Genomic DNA, 24,290 nt, shown 5'->3' on the forward strand with positions numbered 1-24,290 from the left:
CACTCTTTGACCCAACAGCAGTTTGTTAGGTTTTAGCTTGCAAAAGAACAGGCCATTCATATGCAAAAGCCTCTGCTCACAGCTTGGGTGGGGTTGTAAATTGGGTGGGGTGGGGTCTCAGGGAATCATCAGGGCAGAGCAAACCGCAATGGCTGCCAGCCTGCTCTGCTTCGGAGAGGTCCCAGGGACTCTGTGTCCCTCGGCCATGTGTAGGAACAATGATTGCTGCAAGCACCTCTGCGAGAAAGCCGCCCTCGCATTCCTGTCCTGATGCCAGACAGTCCAGTTTCTCCCCGTATGAGTCTGGGTCCCCAGAGTCTCACCTGGAACTGGAGTTCAGAGCAATCAGGAGCTTGTATCTCTCTCCTGATTGAAAAAGGCAACAGCGTACCTAGTTGCCAGCCTGTTTCCGCGTGTGCCTCTGTACCTCAGCACTTCCGCACCTCCTACCAGTTTCAATGTGCTTTTCTCTTTCCTTCTAGTTGTAGAATTTACACTCAGCCAGCCTCCCCGTGGTTCTGGATGATATCCATTTTGTCTTTTAGTTGTAGTTTTGATGTCATTGTGCGGGGTAGCAAGTACAAGTGTGTACCTATGCCGCCATCTTGGTTCCTCCGCTCAGTATTTGTCTTTTTGTGACTGGCTTATTTCATTTAGCACAATTTCCTCAAGGTTCATTTAGGTTGAAGCATGTGACAGAATTTCATTCCTTTTTAAGGCTAAATAATATTCCATTGTATGTGCCAGTATAATATACCACATCATGTTTATCCATTCATATGTTGGTAGACACTTGGGTTGTTTCCATCTCTTGATCACTGTGAATAATGATGCCATGAACACGGGTGTGCGGAATTGCTTTGAAACCCTGCTTTCAGTTCTTTTGGATGTATATCCGGGAGTGAGTTTGCAGGATCATATGGCAGTTCTATTTTTAATATTTTGCCTTTTTCAGAAATATGACTTACAAGAAGTAGGCAAATTAGCAGCAAGACTTGATGCAGATAGATAGTGACATGGAACTGAAGTTTTTTTTGTTTTTGTTTTTAAGTTTTATTTAAACATTTAAATAAGTGTGAGGAAAGGATAGGGGAAGAGAGAGAGAAACATCAATGATGAGGGAGAATCATTGATCAGCTGCTTCCTGCATGCCCCCTACTAGGGATGGAGCCCACAACCCAGGCATGTGCCCTGACCAGGAATTGAAATTGCAGCCTCCTGGTTCATAGGTCGATGCTCAACCACTGAGCAACACCAGCCGGGCCAAACTGAAGTTTTAAAGTTAGAAGGATATGAAGTACAAGATATGGGAAGAGGTAGGATGGTGTGGAATGAATAGAGGGATGTAAGGACAAAGACATAACCAGGAGAGGGAAAAATAGAGTTGAACAGGTTGCCCCCATATTCTTCATTTACTGACCTCTCTGATACCCAGTTTTCTTTTTTCCAGGGTTCCTGTGGGTATATAAACTCTTCCTATAGAAACTGTTGAGTGAATCTTTATTCTTGGCAGCAAAAATGGCCCTGATTAGAACAGTAGTGGCAGCAGAAAGAGCTGCAGCAAGTCTTGCTGAAAACCACCTGCTGAAAAATTGTATCATAATTTTAAAGAATATCTTATTAGAAGTGAGTCCACTCAGGACCTTCTTTTTTTTTTTTTTTTTTTTTCTCAGCCTCTTATTTTATACTAGAGGCCTGGTGCACAAAAATTTGTGCACTCAGGGGGGAGGGGGGGGAGGCTTTCAGCCCGGCCTGTGCCCTCTCGCAGTCTGGGACCCCTCGGGGAATGACCACCTGCTGACTTAGGCCCGCTCCCCGGGGGATTGGGCCTAAGATGGCAATCAGACATCCCTCCGGCAGCCCTTGGGGGATGTCCACTTGCCAGCGGGGAGCAGGCCTAAACTGCAGTAGGACATCCTTAGCGCTGCTGAGGAGGCAGGAGAGGCTCCCACCACCACCGCTGTACTGGCAGCCATCAGCCTGGCTTGTGGCTGAGCAGAGCTCCTCCCATGTGAGAGCGCCCTGACCACCAGAGGGCAGCTCCTGCATTGAGCGTCTGCCCCCTGATGATCAGTGTGTGTCATAGTGACCAGTCATTCCCAGTCCTTCTGCTGTTAGGGTCAGTTTGCATATTACCCTTTTACTATATAGGATAGAGGCCTGGTGCATGGGTGGGGGCCGGCTGGTTTGCCCCGAAGGGTGTCCTGGATCAGGGTGGGGATCCTGCTTGGGTGCCTGGCCAGCCTGGATGAGGGGATGATGGCTGTTTGCAGCTGGTCACACCCCCTTCAGGGGGGGGGTCCCCACTGGGGTGCCTGGCCAGTCTGGGTGAGGGGCTGAGGGCCGTTTTCAGGCTGGCAGGCAACTGAAGCTCCCAACCTGTCCTTTTTTTCTTTTTTTTCTAATTCTGGGATTTATTTACCTTCTGTGGCTGTCACTGGAACTGAGAGTCGGCTTTAGCTCTGAGGCTCGGCTCCAGCTCTGAGACCTCGGCTGCTGAAAGCAGGGATCTGGGTTTGTTTGGCTTCTATAATTGAAACACTGTTGCAGCTCCAGCTCTGAGGCCCGGCTGGCTGAAAGCAGGTTTCTGGGGTTTGTTTAGCTTCTATAATTGCAACATTGTTTCTTAGAGTGCAGCTCAGAGGCTGGCAGCGGCAGGCGGGGAACCTTGGCTTCCTCCATCACTGGAGCAAGCAAGCCTCCTGTTCGCTTCAGCTGCCTGGCTGCCGGCCGCCATCTTGGTTGGCAGTTAATTTGCATATCCTGCTGATTAGCCAATGGGAAGCGTGTCGGAGGTACGGTTAATTACCATGTTTGTCTATTATTAGGTAGGATGTGGTAAATGAAGAATTAGTCATATCCAAAGATGAGAGGCAAATAGTTGATTTTCTTTTTTGATGGGACCAAAGTTGTGGAAGAGAAGAATCAGCATGTCAATTTTGATTTAGAGTCAATGGACCATCATATAATTGTATTTGAGTTATTGTGTTCACTGTTACTTGTATTTGTTATTGCCTCTACTATTTATCAAGCACTTTCTTCATGAATGTCACTGTGCTAAGCAAGCACTACTCACTCTTTCATTTTGTCTCTCCAAAGCTGAAGTGGTGGTCAGATGTAATTACTATCCCTTTATTCAAATAAAGCTAATACTTAGGTTAACTGAACCATTTGCTATATGGCTAACTCAATGTGAGAATGTTAGAGCTGAAAAAAACTTCAGAATTAATGATGATACCATGAGTTCATGCCTTCTCCAAGGGACAGCTACTATTCATTTTGAGCCTTGGTTGCATATGGGAATGTAAGTCCATTGTTGCCAATTATACTTTTTAAAGGGAAATCAGAAATCTAGATTTGAATGTTAAATTGCCCCATTTTTAAAACATGCTGGGCTATTATGGCATGTCCACAGGCTAAATGTAGCCAAGGGCCACTAGTTAGCCACTTCTAATCAAGTACAAGCTGATTATTTTACAAATGAGTCAGAGAGGCTAAGTGAGCTGTCCATTGTCACATAGGAAGTCAGTGGGAATCAACATGTAATTCATATTTCATCATTTTCCCCCTTAAAATCACATTATATTGCAAGCTACCAAAACATTTCTTCCCATTATTAAGAAAAATTGGAGTGTGTAGCTGGGGAAATGAGCTGGTGAACAACAGGGGATAGAGTGACTATAGATTTTTGAAATGTATTTAAAAATTGTTTACTTTTTAAATGTATTCTACTGAAAATTGATTGATACTTGTTATGCTACTGCTTTTGGCATAAAAATTTGGTACATCCAGACAATGATCATTATTCTCTGCTAAAATGATGAACTGTCAGGCTATGGAAAGACATGGAAGAACCTTAAATGCATATTACTAAGTGAAAGAAGCCAATGTGAAAAGGCTATATACTGTATAATTCCAACTATGTGACATTCTGGAAATGGCAGAACTATGAAGACAGTTTAGATCAGGAGTGGCCAGGGGTTAGGGGTGGTTGGCAGGGATGAATAGGCAGAGCACAGAGGACTTTTAGGCCATTGGAAATACTCTGTATGATACTGTAATGGTACATGACATTATATACTTGTCCAAAACCAAAAAATGTACAACACCAAGAGTAAACCCTGGGCTTTGAGTGATATCATGTAGGTTCATCAGTTCTAACAAATGCACCACTCTGGCGAGGGGGTGGGGGAGGATGTTGATAATGGGGGAGGCACTGCTTGTGTGGGGCAGAAAGTATATGGGAAATCTCTGTACCTTCCTCTTAATTTTGCTGGGAATCTAAAACAGCTAAAATGTAAAGCCTTAAAAAAATAACAAAGAAAATACAGGTCTTCCTTACTTTTCAAAACTACGTGTTATGTTACGCTACTTTCACGAAAGACCTACCTCAATACCTATTTTCACTAACCAAAAGAGGATTTTTACTTTTAGGAAAAACGGTGAAAAGCAAAAGTAGGGTTCAGGATTTGTTTTGCAGAGAACGTTATAAAGAGGCAGCACGTACCCTGGAAACTACAGGGAGCATTTCTGCATCAAGCCCCATGGCTATGAACTGTGTCTATGAGCATCTCGATTTATTTTGTGCATCTGTTAGCAAGATGTGTCCTAAGGTATCAGCCTGAAGAAGCTCATAGGGTGTTGTGCTTAGAGAAGATAATGACCAAAGGGGTTATAATTTACCTTGGGAGAATCCAGGAGACTCATAACTTGCCTCTTATCATGGCCCAAAGGTGATCTATGTTAAGGCACTTTAGGGAATAAGAACAAACTGAGAAATGAAAAGAAATCTCTGCCTGCCTTCACTCTTCTACTTTAATATATAAGGTAGCTGCTTCACATTTAAGGTAATAAAAGGATAAAAAGTCAAAATTATTCTCAGCTGGTTTGTAAAATCTAGTTGTTAAATGTTAGCTTTATCCATTTTAAAATCTTCTTTCTCTGAGAAAATTAGTGAAAGGCATTAAGAGGTGTTTCTGGCTTTAAAACACTTATTTTGTATGAAGAGTTGCTTTGTGTTGAGAGAGGATTATCTAAGGCAAATATGGAATTCAAATTTGAAAAGTTTCTGTTTACTAAGTTCAGGATTATCAGTGGCATGGAATTATCATGACTCATTGAACTCCGTTTAACCTGAAGTTGTCATTTGAAACTTGCTGCTATTCCCCTAGAGTCATATTGTACTCGCCATTGTACGCTGAGTTCTCTAACCTTGGCTTATGGGGCAAAAACCCAGTCTGTTTCATAATCTGCAATCTGAGTTTTAAATATTATATTCAATGTGGGACAGAAGGATGAGACCTACGCCAGAGGAAGGAACATGTTTCTAGATTATCTTTGCCACATGCTGCTTTAATTGTGGGTTTTGGAGTCTGTCAGATCAGAGTTGGAATCTTGATATTATCAATTCTTTATTTTGCTATACAGGGCAAATTTCTCTGTTCTTTCTGAACCTCTGTTTATTTACTTAAAAAACGAGAATTGCAATATTGGGTGGTTGTGAAGATTAAATGAGATAAGGTATGTAAAAACATCTGTAATATGCCAAATACACAGTAGGTTTTTCAGTCAATGTAAGTTTATGACCTTCCATACTTATTTTTTTCCTTTAGTTTTGTGGCTGCTTGTTTTATCCTTACTCATACATGACTGTAAGAAGTCAGACTATGCTATATAAATGTGTCTTATCTTTATTAAGGCATGTTCTAGTAACAGATAGTAGATAGTTATCTTGGATTCAATTCCATACTGCTGGATCTAAGCATGAAGTGGTTTTTTAAAAATTGATGTTGATATTTGGTATTTCAATATCAATTGTCCAAAGTTGAACAGAGCATACATCTTATGTGGGTTTTCTAGTTATTTGTTTTTTATTTTAATGAAATTTTCATCGGCATTGGATTAAATATATGGATTTAATACTTTGAAACTACAGTATCAGTGGCATTATTATTTTGTGACTTCTGGAAGAGCAATTTTAATCTTTCTGATATGACCCCATTAATAGCATAAAATCTGTTGATCATATGTTGACCTGCTGTGTCAAAATATTAGATCTCTCTTTATTGGCTAAGGTAATAGTTTACTAACTTGGACACTTCCTTTGATTTTGAAATTTTTTGTGCTTATGGTATTTATTTTGATTGGATTTATTTGCAATATAAGCAAAGCTGACTTAATATTGATGACTCTGAATTCTACTACTGAGCCCTAATACTTTCTCTACAGGATATATTCTTTTAAACGAATACAATATTAATAGTAATAAGTTTGTATACCGACTTCTGCGCATGGGCCACGAAGTTTCAGTCGCACTGTACATGCGTGCCCGCACGTGGTATTTTGTGGAAGAGCCACACTCAAGGGGCCAAAGAGCCGCATGTGGCTCGCGAGCCGCAGTTTGCCGACCACTGCCCTAGCCAATCTGAAGGCTCTCATAGCAGGAAGTTGAGAGTAGCAATTGAGTTTTGGAAATGCCCTTGTTAATAGGCATTTGCTTTTAGGGCACTTTGGACTAACAATTGAACAAATTGTTTCTGTTTGAAATTTGTAAAGCAAAAAAAGAGGTAATCACAATACAGTTTTTGATAGAATATATGTTAGATTGGTTCACTAGATCAAATAGTTTTAAAATATTACTATATGAAGTTATTCAACTTGTTTTTAAAATCCTTCTTTGTGCCCAGCCAGTGTGGCTCACTGGTTGAGCGTTGACCTATGAACTAGGAGGTCACAGTTCGATTCCTGGTCAGGGCACATGCCCGGTAGAGGATCAAGCCTGCAGGGATCAGCCAATCAATGATTCTCTCTCATCATTGATCTCTTTCTCTCTCTCTGCCTCTCCTTTCCTCTCTGAAATCAATAAAAATATATATTTTTTAAAAATCCTTCTTTGCAAAAAATTTATGTGTCTTGATACCTATAGCATTAAGATGGCTTTCATTTCTTTGTGGCCTGGCATAATAGATAATACTTTTAGCTTAGAAACTGAGAGTACAGTCGGAGAAAGATAAATATCACATGATTTCACTCATTTGTGGAATATAATGAACAACATAAACTGATGAACAAAAATAGATCCAGAGACAGAGAAACATCAAACAGACCATCAAACCTCAGAGGGGAGGCAGGGGAGGGTGGGAGAGGGCGGTAAGAGATTAACCAAAGGACTAGTATGCATGCATATAAGCATACCAATGGACACAGACAGTAGGGGGGTTGAGGGCATGAGCTGGGGGGTGGGAGCAACTGGGGAGAGGTCAGTGGGAGGAAAAGGAGACAATGTAATATTTTACACAATAAAGAATTTAAATTAAAAAGAAACAGTATTGTGTGTGACAGTTTGGATGAGTTTGTGTGTGTGTGTGAGCAGGTAACATGGGTACAGGCCTGTGTATGGAAGATCATATATATGAGAGCCCATTTCAGTTAGACTTGATAAGTAAAAAACTGGAGTATTGTTTTACTATTAATAAAACTTTAGTGTTGATACAATTATATGGCTGTCAAAACACCCTTATTCATTTATTCATCTTCTCCTAGTTGTTTCTCGGTAAATACAGATAGTCCTCGGGTTACGTTGGACTACGTTGTTTCATGGTTACGTCGCCATCTCTTATTTATTTATTAAAAAAAAGTTCCATCATTTCAACATATGTACATATGTGCTTTATGTTTTTTATTATTTATTTACCACAAGTAAAGGTCAGGAATTGTTATCTTTCTTTTAAATTTTTTTTACTGTTTCACTTCATTACTGCTGTGTATGTGCTTCATGTGAGTGACGTAGGTGCTTATGTAGGTGGGTTCCAACTTACAGCGAAAATAGCATTACATTGCGCTGTAGGAACAGATCTCCAACGTAACCCGAGGACCTACTGTAATTGGATATTATTCTTTTACTAGAGGCCCGGTGCACGAGTTCGTGCACGGTTGGGGTCTGGCTGGCCCGCCCCGATTGGAGCCCGATCAGGCTGGGCCGGCTGAGGGGAGGGGCCAATCAGAGGTCGGGCTGGCCAGGGGCAGGGGCCGTGGGTGGTTGGCTGGCCCCGCCCCTGGTCAAACTCCCAGTTGAATTCCTGGTTGAACTCTTGGTCAAGGGGACAATTTGCATATTAGTCTTTTATTATATAGGATAGAATAGTTTTGAAACTTGGCAATACTCTATGATCCAGTTATTATAAGATGATACTTGGAGATGATTGGGAATTATCTCATATTTTTTAGGCCAAGTGATGTTGAAAAACGACAATTTAGCAAAGTAGACAGATTTGGTTTCAAACCTCAATTTTGCCACTTGTTAGCTGTGTGAAACTTAGGAACACATCTAGCCTCTTTGAAACTTAAAGTTTCTCATACATAGAATAGGGATGACAATGCTCATTCATTGGATTCCTGAGACAAGTAGGATAAAATTTGCACTTATTCATATTGCCTGATGCATAGTAAACACTCAATAGTGCAAATTATCTTTTGTGTTTTTAAAAAATAAATGATATTTGACAATATGAAGATATTTTGAATATTTAAAGTAAAATACAAATTTATTTCCACATTAGTTTTTGGGAGAGTAACAGCACTTTCTACACCTCTGGAGAAATCTTGATAAGAGCACTGGATATAGCATATTACAGGATTCTCATAGCCCTCCCAGCTCCCCATGAAAAAGCTATTTTAAAAAATTTTTTCAAAAATTATTTTCAATTACAGTTGATATTCAGTATTATTTTGTATTAGTTTCATGTGTACAGCATAGTGGTTAGATAATCATACACTTTACAAAGTGTTCCCCCTGATATTTCCAGTACCCAGCTGGTACATTACATAGTCATTACATCTCATATTCTTTATTTAGTTGTATAAACCATATAGGCAAATATAAGCATAATAGCTGATTATTGGTTTTGGAAAGCTTCAACATTTTTTATGGTAAACTTCCATAAATTACATAGAGTAATTTGTATACCATAACTTACAAATTCAATTTGTGAAAAATACAAAGTTTCTATCAAATAATATACCACCAATTTGGAGGAAATGACATTACTTTGGTCTGTGAAGATAAACGTAAAATCCCATTAGATACCAGCATTGTCATGTTCTGAGGTTAATTGGTTGCGTTCAATTATAGGTTATGAAAGGTCTCACTGAATAATTCACCAAGCCATCAGGCAGAAAGACCAGTAGTTCACAGGACTAATTGAACATGTTGGTATACTAGAAACACAAATAAAATTCTCATTGCCAACAACTTTGCAAATGAAAACCCCAGAAGAAACTGTTATGTCCTGTAACTATCCTGGAATACTATGATTTAGTTAGCAGACTGTGGGTGGAGGTGGGTCTTGGTGGGAGGAAGTTGGGGGGAGGGAAATGTACAAGATAGGAGAAAAAAGGTTGGAGGGAAATTAATTAGGCAAAATGTTAGAGAAAAACACATAGCTTTAGAAATTATTTTAAACATCTTGAATCTCTAAAAAGTAGTGTCTTTAAGTTCATTATATTTTCACCCTTCTTGTTCTGTATCTCAAACCCTGTTGTATAGGTTCGATAGTCATTGCAGTGAGCTGTTTTTTGAAAGGTAACAACTTTGACAGAGCATAGTGCTCTACTGAGGATGGAGCATGTTTGTTGTCCTGCATTCTTGCTTCATTTACCAATATATGACAAGTATTGTCTAAAGCACCATTATATCCTTGAATCTAAAATGGCTGTTTGTTAGTTGGTTGGTTGGTTGGTTGGTTGAGGTTTGGATTGTGCCAGAGTGGGGGAAGTGAGAAATATTGGAAGAGACAGAGGAACAGCCATTCACTAACAGATTTTGACAATTGCGCTCTCTCTCTTTCTCTCTCTCTCTCTCTCTCTCTCTCTCTCTCTCTCTCTCTCTCGGTAATGATGCAAACCATATATTTTATTAAAGAACCCTCAGAGCAGTATATTAGTCTTTCTTAAAGAAAGCAAATGTTTTCAAATGCTTTAACAAATTTAGTGAACCACTATCAGGGCTTGGTCTTTTAAAGGGAAAAAAATAATTTTAGCTTAAAACTCATTAGGGGGATATGAGTCACCAAAAGTGAGCTAGAGAAATTGTGCAGCAGATATCAGCCTTCATTGTAATACAGTAGAAGGATGTTAACATTCCTGTTGCATTTTTTAAAGCATCTTTTACATTGTAAGAAAAAGACAAACAAATTGTTAAGTGGGCTTCAAAAATAATAATAAAAAAAGATTTATAATGGAAAGAATTGATGGTATATTTCACCTAGAGTAAGAAAGACAATGTGTAATAAGGGATTTTGTGGTTTTACAGCTCAGTGCATGTGTTTGAAAGCTGTTCTCTCAGCAACGTGGGTGGCAGGTTATGCTACCATATAATGTATTGTAGTTGGCTCTCCACACTTGTCAGGGTTAGTGTTCAACCACTCGGAAAATTTTCCCATTGTTCTATCATGTGAACCAAGGCTAGTGTTGAATTCCCAATAACTTACCAAAAAAAGAAAGTTTAATTAGAAAGTTTGAAATTTGATTACAACTTATTGTTTCAATATAGTGCTCCATATATTATAGATTTTTGCAATTATTTTTCATTCAAAACGATATCCTAATCAAGACTTTATTCTTTTTAAAGTAGGTTTCACAGAAATCTGTACACTGAATCGTGCCCTTTTTTCTGTATTAACACTCTGTTTCCATCTTAAGCATTTTGCTTTAGATGGACCATGGCTCTTGGCAGCTAGTGCATTTTTAGCAAATAATACTGTTTCTAGTAAGGGTTGCAGAGAAAAAAAAAACTTAGTGTGAGGTCCTTGTAAACTGAACCTTTGGAACATTACTTTATTTCTTTTTTCCCCCCTTTTGTGCTTCTTCTCTATTTGTGTAATGGTTATAAATTACATCCTTTGAAAAGAATTAAAAACATTTTGTTTTGTTATTTTTGTAGTTGATTTTTTTTCTTTACCTGTTATTTTAAAGATACACAGAGAAATAAGCAATTATGGTATTGAAATGCCATTGTGCCAGCACCTCCAGAGCATAATCCAAAAAAAACAGAAAACCGCCTGCTGGGTTGTCTGCAGTGTGCTTGTGTGAACATCAGTGTCTGCTGTTCACACATCATTTTTTTTACTGAAAGTTCCTTTTGGAATAAAGACTCTGTGTTTTCTGAGTGTAGTGAAACATTTGTTGGTCCTTATATTTTAAATTTTTAAGGATTTCTGTTTATAGTCTCAGTTGTCATAGATGTATATTACATGATTGTCACTGGCACATTAAGAAGTAGAGAAAAGGCTTATATGTTTATGAACTATAAAATAATGAAAAACTTTAAATGAAATTATAAAGTATTGAGGTAATAATGATATTTTTGGAATATATTTATATATATATGTATAAAGAAGGATTGATTTACATATTGACTTTTGCCCCTTAAAATCTATTTTATTTGTGAAGTAAAGTGTATCTTGGCTAAGTGAATATAAAAATGTTATAAAATTGTCCTGTATTTCACTTGAAATTCAGATACTTAAATATGGTGGCTTCTTAATATTGAGTTAGAAAATTTTTTTAGTTGACCCTACCTAATCAAGGAATGTATTAGAAAGTATATTATAGATCCTTACATAAATTTTTAACCTTATTTACTTTATTCATTTTTATTCTTATTATGCTGCTGGATATCATATTAGACACACAGCAAACTTGCAAAATGTAGTCCAGTGTGTTGGCAGTCTGAACCTTTCACTCAAACTTGCAAAACATCAAGAAGAGAAAGCATTTACAGATAATAGAGAACTTCAGGTTTAAATTTGTGAAATGGAAGTTGATGCCCAGTCTCTTTGAAGGTTTATTTGAATCATTCAACATCATTTGTTTTTTTTCTTAGGAACTTTTCACATAGAAGTTATACACGTCTTTGCTGAAACTAGGTTTTTACCCATTTGAACTATTTTTCATTGAGAGAGAATTTCAGGTTTGTTTGCTTCTGAATTTTACTCTGAGTTTCTTAATCAATTAAAAGCACTTTTACGTTTCATAATCATTATATCAATCTTTTAATCATTGTTTCTTCTGATTATTAGAATGAGATTACTGTCTATGTGGGACCAGTTACTACATTTAGTCAATAGGTCCAGTAGGCAATGATACTTGCTAATCTCTCACATGATTCTCCTCAGTGTGCTTTTTATTCGTCTTCACCTTTTTTTTAGTCCTATAGGTAGAAAAGATTGTCATCTAAACAAGTTATATCTGGCATGTGCCTCCAGGAAAGGGAAGGAAAGGCATCAGTTCCTTAACTTGCTAGTTTTATAAGGGCCTAAGACGCCTGAGTCTCCTGATTGCCAGGAAGCCTAATTGCTCACAGCGCAACTTGGCACACTGCCATTTCCCCACTGGGCTGTCCACTGGTGCTTGTGAATAGAACAGGAATGTCTTTACTTTTCTACTCAGTTGTCATTGATTGCAGTTTGAGGAAACAGGTTAACATTTTTCTCAAAATGATAGTAATTTACATCAAGATGAAATCAAACTTCATAACATCTATGTAATAAGTAGTGGAGTTAGTTTAGTACTTTAAAAATTCATATTAAATACAGTTCATTACTTCTTACTCTAAAATATTCATTTTGTATAATTCCACCTTAACTATTCTAGACAGATGTTTTAGATTTGCAGAAACACTTGAAAGTAAATTATGAGGTGGCTTTTTGTACTTTTACAAACAAAATTTATTATAAATATGAGTTAAGAGACCAATGGAAATCACAGATCTTGCAAGCAGAATGTGTGTGTGTGTTGGGGGGTGGTAGTTAGTCCAGCTGCTTTGAAAACTTGTTTTTGAGAATACCAGAGATGCTCGCATTTAATCTTTAATATAACTAGAGGTGTGTGTTGGGTTTTCACCTCTGTCTGGACTTGTAACAAGCACTTTGTGTGTTCCCACTGTCATGCTTTATGTCGAGGCCCCATAACTAATGGGAAACAATGAGGGTCATGAGATTTTCACTTCTTTTCTTCCCAATCCCCTTCAGAGTTCCACCTGTCTTTAAAGCATATACAGGATTATAGCTTTTTGAATTTCTGATATTTATTCACTTGTTCTAATATTAGAATATATTCTTGTTTTATTTTTATTTCAGGCAGACATACTCGAAGACTACTTTATTACTTTGATGTTCAGAGTTTTGGTAGGAAATTATTTGCAAATCCTGACTTAATCCTGCACTGGCTAGGTAACCCTGAACATATTATATAACCTCTCTGAACTTAAGGTTCCTCAGCTACGAATTAGGGCTGTGGTGTTGGGATGATTAAAACAAATGTATGTTGCCCTGGGCAGTATGGCTCAGTTGGTTGAGCATCTTCCCATGTACAGAGAGGTTGCAGGTTTGATTCCTGGTCAGGGCACAGGCCCAGGTTGCAGACTTGATCCCCAGTAGGAGGTTTGCAGGAGGAAGCTGATTGATGTTTCTCTCATTGATGTTTCTCTCTCTCTTTCCTTCTCCCTTCCTCTCTCTTTAAAATCAATAAAAACATATTTAAAAAATATATATATATATCAAATGTCTGGCATATGGTAACAGCTTAGTAAATGGTAGCTGAAAGGTGCAAGGCCTTGAAAACTGGTAATATAAAAGTACCTACTAGTATGCTTTTCTTTGTAATCTCATGAAATTGGGGAGTTTTAGCTACATATACTAGTAACTATTGGTTATACATTTATATCTTTGAGTTGATAAAGATCCAAGAGCATGGGCTTTGGAGTCATGTGAGTTTCTGCTCTGCAGCCTAACTATGAAGCTTGGAAAGTTAGCTTCTTTGTGCCTCAGGTTTCTTGTGTATAAAATGAAGGTGAAAATAGTATATTTTATAGAGCTATTGCAAGGCTGGAGTAAAATCAGTACATGTGGAGTAAAACTCAACTATGATTATTTCATAGAAAAGGAAAAGTCATAAAGCCAGAAAACTTGGTGAATTCAGCCTTAATTAATGGATGTCTCTCTCATCCACTCCTAAATACTTCCCATTACCTTTCTTTCCAGTCCCCTTCAGAGCTCCACATCTACTTAAAATGTATTTAGGATTATATTGCAGTTGGAATTCTGCTTTGTATTCATTACCTGCATGGAACTGTGATGTCCTTGCAGTAAGAATCTTTGTATGTCTCTTAATCAAATGTATCTGCTGATTTTGTCACTTGCTCCTCATAAGTCTTGCCTTAGTTTTTTAGCAGTTCTTGATTGTGAACATATTTTTTAAAGGCTTTATTTTTCTACTGAACTTTTTTAAAAAAAGTAATTGGGTCTCCTTTTGCTTCTACTGGACTTTTAAAATAAGCAATTATTTACTTAGTGGTCAAATGATTTATATAAAAAGTATTTTATAGTGATTTTTGGGGGATCTTAAATTCCTAATTCCCCCCATCTATTTTTCAGTGGTTTATAATCTAGTGGTAAGCCATCAAACAGCCTTAGATATATTACCGACTTGTGTACATAAAGGCTATCTTTAACCTCTCCTTATTTTGAGAATTTACTATTAAGATTTAAGGTGAAGGAATGACTATACTTTTTAATTTGCTATACCTTAAGAATTACTCATGCATGTGAAAAGTCTAAATTTGTGTGTATGTATGTATATATATATGTATATATATATATATATTTTTTAATGTTTTTATTGATTTTTAGAGAGAGGAAGGGAGAGGGATAGAGAGATAGAAACATTGATGAGAAAGAAACATGTGCCCTGACTGGGAATTGAATCAATGACCTCTTGGTTCATGGGTCGACGCTCAACCACTGAGCCACACTGGCCAGGCCAAATTTGTATATGTTTGCATAAAGTTTTCTCATATCAACTGTACATACAAAAATTCTATTTCATTTTTATTCTAGGATAAAACATAAATATCAAATGTAAGGGAAATGTACATTTATTTATTTTAGAGCCCACTTAATAGCAAATCATAATTTACCTGGAATATCAGGGTCTTGGGAAAAGCTATACCTCATTTATAGCATGAGAAGTTCTGCAACTGTGTGCTGGAGATTCTGCAGTTGTTTCTTTTGTGTACTTAGCACTCCCTCCTCCCCAAAGTCCATAAAACATACATATACAGTTTATATGTGTATATAACTTTTTAATGTAAGAAATAGAACTTTATGAGCATCCCAGAAGCTGGGAGTATACCCTCTTCCCTTCCCTGTCACAATCCTTTCCCTATCCTGTAGAGGTAACCACTGTGCTAACTTTTTGTGGTAATTTCTTTAGTTTTAAAAAATATTTTATCACCTTTTTAAGTTTAATTTTTAAGGTTTAAATATACTTTTATACAATAAAACATATGTACATATGTTAAAAGTCTGAAAGGACTGCAATAACATTTATAACAATAGCACTTTTTTCCCTGTCTAACATCCCCATCCCGATCCTTGGGAGCAATCCTCTTAGTTATTTTAGACTTATTTGCTTTAATTTCTAAATAACATTTGTACACAGATATCTGTAATAGACATGTAGAATTCTAAATAAGGTGTATGTACATATCTATATTTAAAGACTTGATCTAATGATATCTTATTGTGAAACATCAGGACTTAGCTCTATAATCTCATTTCTTCCCTAATATACTTTCCTTCTCTTCATCTTCTTAGTATAGTTTTTCATGCTATTTGCTGAAATTATTATGCACATTTTCATTATTATGACCACATATTGTTTATACCTGATTCATGTCATGTTCTATGCTTAAATTTCCTTTTTAGACATAATTTTATTTTTCTGGAATTAGTAGTTGCCTCATTTCCCTTTTTAATTAAAAAAAAGTTATCAGTTATCTAAATTCTCTGACAGATCTATAAAATACCCCTTGAAGCAGTCACATATACTCTCTTGGATCCATATTTTTTTCCTTTATTTTAAAATATGTTTTTATTGATTTTTTTAGAGAGAGGAAGAGAAGGAGGGAGAGAAGGAGAGTAGGAGGGAGGGAGGGGAAGAGAGTGAGAAAGAGAAAGAGAGAAACATTGATCAGTTGCTTCCAGCATGCACTCCTACCTGAGACTGAACCTGAAACCTGGGTATGTGCCCTGACTGGGAATTGAACCAGCAACCTTTTGGTGCACGGGACAGTGCTCAACCAACTGAGCCATACCAGCCAGGGCTTGGAAACTTTTTTTTCTGGGAAACGTTTTTTCTGGACCTCCAGCTCAGCTACTGTGACAGTGTGTCAGTATACGTTCAATCAGAGAAGCAGAGCACTAGGGTGTGTGTGTGTGTGTACAGCATATATATGTGTCTGTATATATGTGTGTAGGGGACGTGTGTGGCAGTATGTAATAAGGGATTTATTACAGGGATTTTACCTTACACAAGTGGGAGTTGATTAAATAAATCTGTAAGCTGTTTTCATGTCATGATGCTGGAGGTTGAAGTCCATGGGCTCAGCTGTTGTCCCATGACAGTGAAGTGAGCCAGCAGATAGTAACATGTGTGATCTACAAGAGCTCCTACCTCAATTTGAGTGTGAAAAACAAAATGGCTGCTGCTTCACTTGTGCCCTCCTACTCATGTATGAAAATATTTCGTATCCCATTTCACCAGAAACATGTGAGGAAGGGAATCCTGGGAAATGTACTTTAGGTTAGGCCAAGAGTAACACATTACAAAGCTACCATAGATGGCCATGAGAAGGTTCTTCTTAGAAGTATGATCCATAGGTGTAACTGACTGATGGCCCCAGCTGCTCTCTGAAATCCATCACCACCGCTAGTGCAAGACCATGCCTTCCACCAGCATTGAGGGAGTACAGCAGGGGTAATAAACCAGGCTTATTCCTGGGGACTCTGGAATCCTGACAGGCAGCCTGGGCTTCAGGAGTCCCTGAGAGCCTTGCCCAACGTTTGCTGGAACTGCACTGCAGTCTAACATGGTCTACCCAGCCTTCCTTCCTTCCCTGTCTCCTTCCCCTGGGCTCAGCCCTGCATCACTGTCTGACAGCTTTTCCAGCCTTCCCTGGCTCCCTCCCCTTTTCAGTCAGACATTTGCCCTTATAAATACCTGGTACATCTATTCATGTCTTGGTGTCTGTTTCTCAGAGGACCTGGACTAACAGCTGTCTTCTTAAGATACCCCTTCAACATCATCCTGGGAGTTTCCTTCACTTTCTCTTTGGTTGATCTCTTGTTTTCTAGATCCCAGGTCGTCATCTTTTTTGATTTATTTCCTATTTTGGTGGAATGCATACTCCACATGGGAGGTAAAATTGTTGAAGCCTTGCATGACTGAAAACTTAATTTTAATCTCACCCTTGAGGATGATTTGGCTGGGTATGGAATTCTAGTTTGGAAGTAATTTTTTTATCAATTTTAAGCACATTCTCCATTGCCTCATAGTTTTCAGTGTAAATGTTAAGGAGCACTTGATTTTTGATGCTTTGCATGTGACCTATTGTTCTTTGTAGAAGCATTTATAATCTCTTTATCCTTGATGTTTAGAAATTTCACGAGCTATACCATAGTTGTGTGTGTGTGTGTGTATGTGTGTGTGCGCGTGCGCGCACGTGTGATGTTTCCGTCATTGTGCTGGGTGCTCAGTGGATCCCATCAGTGAGGAGACACTTGTCTTTCAGTTCTGGGAGGTGCTCTTATGTTCTTTCATATTTTTCTTCTCTGTTCTCTCTTCTGACTTCACATTTATTAGCTGTGGTACCTCCTTTATCGAGTTACCAGATTTCTTATTTCCTATCTCTTGTTTTCTTATTTTTTCAAGCAATTCATTTCATTTCAGTTAATTAAAAAATTGTTTTTGCAAATACGCACAACAGATGACCCATTTTTAATGAAATACAGTTAATATCTCTTTGCCATCTCTAATCTTTGGAATATTTTCAGAATCAGTTTTCTTCATAGTATAAATTTATTTTTGCATTATTACAGATTATATGACTGAAATTAGATGAAAGACCACTCAAGACAAGACTGAAGAGGCAAGCAGGGATGAGCATTAACTCCAGGGCTGTGCTGTTCCCTTGCTGGTACCTTCAGAAGTTGCCTCTTTCCCTGGCCAATTTTACTAAGTGGTTATTTAGAGCATCTGCCTGGAGACTTAACGGTTGCGGGTTCGATTCCCAGTCAAGGGCACAGAACCTGGGTTGTAGGTTCGATCCCTTGCCCAGGTTGGGGCACGTTCAGGGAGGCAAGCAATCAATGTGTCTCTCTCACACCGATGTTTCTCTCCCTCTTTCTCTCCTCCTCCCTCCCTCCCTTCCACTCTCTAAGAATGAATGGAAAAAATATCCTCGGGTGAGGATTAAAAAAAAAAGAAGTTGCCTCTTAAAAAGGAGATATAAAATTTTAAATCACCAGCATATATCCACTTGAGGTACCTGAAGTCATCGGTCTGGATACAATTATATAGGACAATTTCAAGTATCCTATTGCCTTAGGATTAATAAGTCTTAACTTCTCAATCTTTAAATTTATGTCTTTACTGAATTACCAGTTATTTTCTGTCATTTACAAAATTCTCTTATCTTTAGTAAACCATGTTATATATTTTTGTACACAAAACTATGTTTAAACTACAATATTATATAAAGCTTTAAAAGCCTTAAAATTTTCAAATACAAATAGATAATGGTCACGCACATTATTAGATGAGGAAAATCCAGAATATAGTATTAAGCTGTATTAAAGAATTGATATGGCAAAGTGAGGAGTCACAGGTGACTTTGACAAGATTGGTTTCAACGGGGGGGGGGGGGGGGATTTTCAGATTGGGGGGATACAGACAACTAGCAGGTGAAAAATTAAAAAACAACAACTTTTCAAATGAGTGATTGTGTGGAGGAAGGAGCCAAAAGGGGGAGATGGCAGAAAGAACACGAGGAATAAAAAAATATATCTTAGTGGTGATGAGATTTTCATTTATTGAGGTTCAACCAGAAATGCAAGGGGAAAAAAGAAAGTTATTTTGGCAAAATTTTGCCTTTTGTTAATTTTCTGTTTAAAATATTTTTTAAAATATTTTTTGCATAAAATATCTTAATCTTTTAATCATTTTCAAAAATTTAAATTTATAGGTACATGAGGGTTTTTTTTTAAATCTATGAAATAAGTTTAAATATGGCAGTATCAGAATAGTAATTTAAATAAAAAAAGAAGAATAACTTTATAGAGATGACTCTGAGAATTTCAAACTGGGCACAATAGAAGTGAAGTATACACATGAATTGGTGTTTATGACCTCCAAGCAATATAGTTGATGGTGTAGCCATCTGAGAGGCATTAACAGCCATATATATATATACTTTATAATATATAGTACTTTTAATGATTGAGATCAATAAACTTTATGATATGTTCGGAAGAAATAGTTAATTAATTGCATTTATTGAATAATTTACTACATTCATAATTCTGAATATATCATGCCAAAAGTTATATATGTTATAAAATCTTAATACAGCTTTTTGTACACTGAAGTGTTTAAAATACTCTAACATTATATCTGTCAGAAATAATGGTTAAATTTGTCAAAAACATTACATTATTAAGGAGCTGAATTTAGAATCTTGGTTTCACTTTTTGTTCATTATTGAGATTCATTATTATACATTTACCTGGAGAATAGATTATTTCAACCAAAAGTGCTTTCTCCCTCCTCTAAGCTCCCGTGTATATTCTGTAATAATAAAAGCGTAATATACTAACATCCTTCCGGGCGACCTTCCAGACGAAGCCAGGGCTGCGAGGAAAGCCCAGGTCTTGGGTGCCTGCTGGCAGCCAAAGGAAGCCCGGGTCCTGGGTGCCAGAGGGAATCCGGTGCTGGCAGCCGGGGGAAGGAAGGCCTACTCTTGCACCAATTTGTGCATCAGACCTCTAGTCTATTATAATAGTTTCCTATTTCTGCTATAACCAGTTACCACACACTTTAGTGGCTTAAAACAGCACAAATTTATTACTGTACAGTCTGGAAGTGAGAAGTCCAAAATGGTTCCAGTGGATTAAAACCATGGTGTCAGCAAGGTACATTCTTTTCTGTAGATTCTTTGGAAGAATTATTTCTTGCCTTTTCCAGCTTCTGGAGGCTGCCCACATTCTTTGGCTTGTGGTTATATCACTCCTGCCTTTACTTCTTCACATCTCTGTCTCTCTTCCTCTTTTAAAGACCCTTGTGATTACTTTGGGCCTACCCAGGTAATCCAGGATAATCTTTCCGTCCCAAGATCTTTACCTTAATTACATCTGCAGAGTCCCTTTTGCTACGTTAACATATTCACAGGTTTGGGGGAATGATGTGGGCATCTGCCTACTACATCTTTCTTCTTTTAATCAGACTCATTGAATGTCAGAGCTGGAAGGGATATTGGATGATAACTTGTCCAATCCCTTTACTTTATGCATGAAGAAATTGAATGAAGCCATAGAGGATGTTTGTCTGTTTCTAAGCTTTTTTTTTTAAGGTTTGGAATAGGCTTTGGGTTCATGCTTTGTATGCTTTAACTGTACTTAGAACAATACCTTGAACATTTTAAGTGCTCAATAACTATTTGTGGCCTGAATGAATAAAAGGTTAGTGATAGAAACCAGGTATATCTGGTTTCTGATGCACTCATTTTGAGTTAGTTCTAGTGGAAGTTTATAAAATGTCACTGACGGAAATGCCATGGGGGTAGAGATTCAATTATTCTTATATTTTGTAGTTAAAAGGGGGAAATCATTTAGTCTTGAACACCAACTACCTTCTTTTTTTTTCATCTTTACACTCAATGAATTAACAGCAGTAGGTTCAGACTGGCCAGGTCCAGGGTTCTGTGGGCCTTGGGGGCAGGCCCAGCTACAACAAACACAGGAAAATGGGCAAGAGGGCAGGGGGAGGAGAGAGTTAACAGATTTGGTCTTGAACTTGGGGGGTTGGGTGGAAAAGTGATGATCCTTGGGGCTTGGGATGAGGACCAGCAGGAAGAAAGCTGTCTGATGGGGACCTGGGCAGGCCCAACAGAGGGGTTGGTACCCTTGGGGCTGAGCTGAGAGGGGAAAAATGAGGCCCCTCCCCTGAGGACAAGGCACTTGGCTCAGACTCGTCCTGCCCCACACCATCCATGGGAGAGATGGGGCCCTCGTCCCCGCGCTCCTCTCACTGGCTCAGAGGCTGTTCCAGGTTGAGCCTCTGAAAGAAGCTTTTGCCCAACTCACATGTGCTGATCATGATGGCACAGGAAGGGGCGGCCTTGATGATCCTTGGAAGGAAGCCTGCAAAGAGTCCCCTGGTGCCGGACTCAGCCGGGATCCTCTGCAGCAGCAGCCAGGTGGAGTTGGCATGCACAGGTGACACTCTCACAGCTTCCACGGCTCCCAGCGCAACCTGGCGTTGAGTCTTCACCACATTGAAGGGTAGAGTTAGGATGGCAGCCACCGTTCCTGAGATGCCACCAGCCACAAAGCTGATGCCCACCGATGTCTGGTCCTTTGGCCTGCGCCCACTCAGCCAGCTCTTTACCAGCTCATAGTTGAACCAATACAGGGCTGAAAAGGTCACATCCCGAAGAGCAGTGGGGCCCCAGCCCGGCCACAGTGAGCGCCAGCCGCCCTGAGCTACGGCGGTTCGGACACAGGCACCCAGCTCCCGGTATGACACATGCTGAGCCTGCAGCTTTGTCCGTACCAACTCTAGGGGGCTTATCACAGTCACAGTGCCCAAGCGGGCCAATGCACCAGCCACCATGGGTGCATAGAAGTCAGAGGTCAGGGCTCGACCACACAGGAAGGCCTTGAGTTGGTCATAGGCCGTGAAGTAGATGGCGGTTGCTGGCACAGTCAACACCAGGGTGGCTGGGAGGCCACTCCACAGGGTCCTGGTACCCTCGTGTCTTACAATCTTCACAAAGGCATCCATGGTGCCGGTGAAGCGAGTGGGGTCCTGAAACCAGGTGGCACAGCGGGCACCGTTTGGGCACAGGTACAGGGGTTCCAGGACACCATTGCAGTAGAGGAGGCACTTCCATTTGGTGTAAGAGAGGCTCCAGAGTCTGGAGGGAGGCATCAGTTTGCTGGTCACCGAGGGCCGCTGAGACTGCAGGCGGACCTTCACCACGTCCAGGGGGGTCATGAAGATGGAGGTGACCACAGCCCCGGCACCTGAGGCCACCATCTGTTGGAGGGGGCTGATGCCCCCAGGGTCCTGATCAGCCATCTTGTAGCTTCAATTCTGGCTTTAGGATGGTACTCGCGCGGCGCGGAGCCCGGGGTCGGGCGGGCCCATGGCGGGTCCGCGACCGGTCCCAACTACCTTCTTAACATCATTACAGTTCTCTTGCCCCATCTCTACCCACCCTCTTTCTTTAAAAAAAAAAAAAAAAGCAAAGAAAGAATAAAGAAGGAAAGAGAAGAGAAAGAATGAAAAAGAATGAAAGAAGATAAAAGAAAAGGAAGAAAAAGGAAGATATCATGGCTTTTATTTCATTGTTTTTCTAGAGTAACTCACGGAACCCCGAGTTAGAGTTTTTGACACTCATTGTCATTTGACTGTCTTGATAAGATAAACCTATATTTTTTGTGATGCATATATAATTCATTTGTACCCTTTAATTAAGCAATTAAAAAACAATATTTATGTTTTAGAAACTACTTTATACTTTAGGAAAACTTTTAGAAATGTTGGTTTACCTTTTGACTTATGGTTTTCCTTTCCTTGTGAAGTAAGGACAGTTTGGACTTTTGTTTAAAATAAAATTTAAATTTAAAAAATTAATCTATCATTTCTTATTTAAAAACATTAAAAATCTAGATTTTAGATCATCATCAAGACTAGATAAATCACTTACTATTCCCAAGAAAGAAAGCTTTGTTTAATGCTTATTTAATAATTGATTTTCTCTTAATATTCTTATAATTTATATAGAATCTGATTGTTGTATGATTTTGGATGTATTAGGCATATTTCTTGAAATAAAATATATCAGAAGCATGTTAGATTATTTTCCTGCTTTTATCAACATGGTCTTCCATTGGATGTATACATTTATACATGTCTAATTCTAACACTAAGACTCCCTACTAAGATGGTACGTGTAATGTGTTTAGCAACTGTAGAAATAGACCATGGTAAAAGTGTCCAGTAACTGTTAATGGTTATTATCATACTGTCATTCTCTTGATGAGCAAGAGGTTAATTTTAACTCAACTTTATTTTTTTTATTCTATTTTTTAAAAATTTGTAATTTTTTAATTATAGTTGACATACAATATTATATTAGTTTTGGGTATACAACATAGTGGCATTTATATAAGTTACATGATCACCTTGATAAGTCTAGTACCCACCTGACACTATCCACAGATAAGTCAACTTTAGAATGTATTCATTATAATAAATTATATTCATTGGGTACAAACCTAATCTGACTTTTCTTTTCCTGGCAGCAACTTGAATTGGTGGAACCAAGTGGCTGGATTCATGTTCCCTTAACTGATAACCATAAGAAGCCAACTCGCACATTCATGATACAGATTGCTGTTCTAGCCAATCACCAAAACGGAAGAGACACCCACATGAGACAAATTAAAATATATACACCAGTGGAAGAGAGCTCCATTGGTAAATTTCCTAGATGTACAACTATTGATTTCATGATGTATCGTTCAATAAGGTGACCTGGAAACAGAAGTCATTAAACATATCTTTGTTTTCTCTGGTCAGTAAATATATCTGGTATCTTTATTGAAAAATCCTCAGTTGTTTTACAATTTTTGTATGCTTTGAAAAGTATTTTATATTAGCTTTAAAAAATAACATTTGGGTCATACTATCTTTATTTTCTTTAACATATAATAACACTCACATATTTTATATTAAAAATGAATTTGAGCCCTGGCCGGTGTTGGAGCATTGTCCCATACACCAAAAGGTTGCAGATTTGACTCCCAATCAGGGCACATACCCAGTTGCAGGTGTGATCCCCAGTCCGGATGCCTGCAGGAGGCAGCCGATTGCTGTTTCTCTCTCACATCGATGTTTTTTTTTTTTCTCCCTTTCTCTCTTTCTTTCTCTTCCCCTTCCTCTCTCTAAAATCAATTAAAAAAATAAAAAATTTGAAGCCAATCATTAAATTTTTCCTCATTCCAAAAGAAAACCAGTTGAACTGAAAATTTTAGGATTTGCATAATTTTTTACTAACCAGATGTTTATTTTATATAATGATCATGCATTAGAGTAATAATTTTATTTCATGTTTGAGAAGTAAACATAGTATCTATGTTTTATCAATAGATACTATCTTTAATGAGCCA

The 24,290-nt window shown here is 38.4% G+C and overlaps 2 protein-coding genes across 5 annotated transcripts in view; one reads left to right on the forward strand and one right to left on the reverse strand.

Moving 5' to 3' along the window:
- The window catches only part of ANAPC10 (anaphase promoting complex subunit 10), a 59,207-nt gene extending 35,352 nt beyond the window's left edge, over nucleotides 1–23,855 (forward strand). For 2 of the 4 annotated variants that reach the window (XM_005864873.2, XM_005864872.2), the window contains one exon: nucleotides 23,424–23,855. In XM_005864873.2, the coding sequence (XP_005864935.2) occupies nucleotides 23,424–23,654 (231 nt within the window). In that variant the 3' untranslated portion in view covers nucleotides 23,655–23,855. Of the gene's footprint in view, nucleotides 1–11,881; nucleotides 11,969–23,423 lie in introns of those variants that run through there. The other 2 variants (XM_014538520.1, XM_014538518.1) reach the window with 2 other exon arrangements.
- On the reverse strand, nucleotides 20,748–22,308 carry LOC102242134 (solute carrier family 25 member 39). The gene has a single exon (XM_005864871.2). It carries the CDS (start codon nucleotides 22,192–22,194, stop codon nucleotides 21,139–21,141), a length of 1,056 nt encoding a protein of 351 aa, XP_005864933.1. The 5' UTR covers nucleotides 22,195–22,308; the 3' UTR covers nucleotides 20,748–21,138.
- Nucleotides 23,856–24,290: the final 435 nt, after the last annotated feature.

Source organism: Myotis brandtii, unplaced genomic scaffold, assembly GCF_000412655.1.
Source record: "Myotis brandtii unplaced genomic scaffold, ASM41265v1 scaffold192, whole genome shotgun sequence".
Taxonomy (NCBI): domain Eukaryota; kingdom Metazoa; phylum Chordata; class Mammalia; order Chiroptera; family Vespertilionidae; genus Myotis; species Myotis brandtii.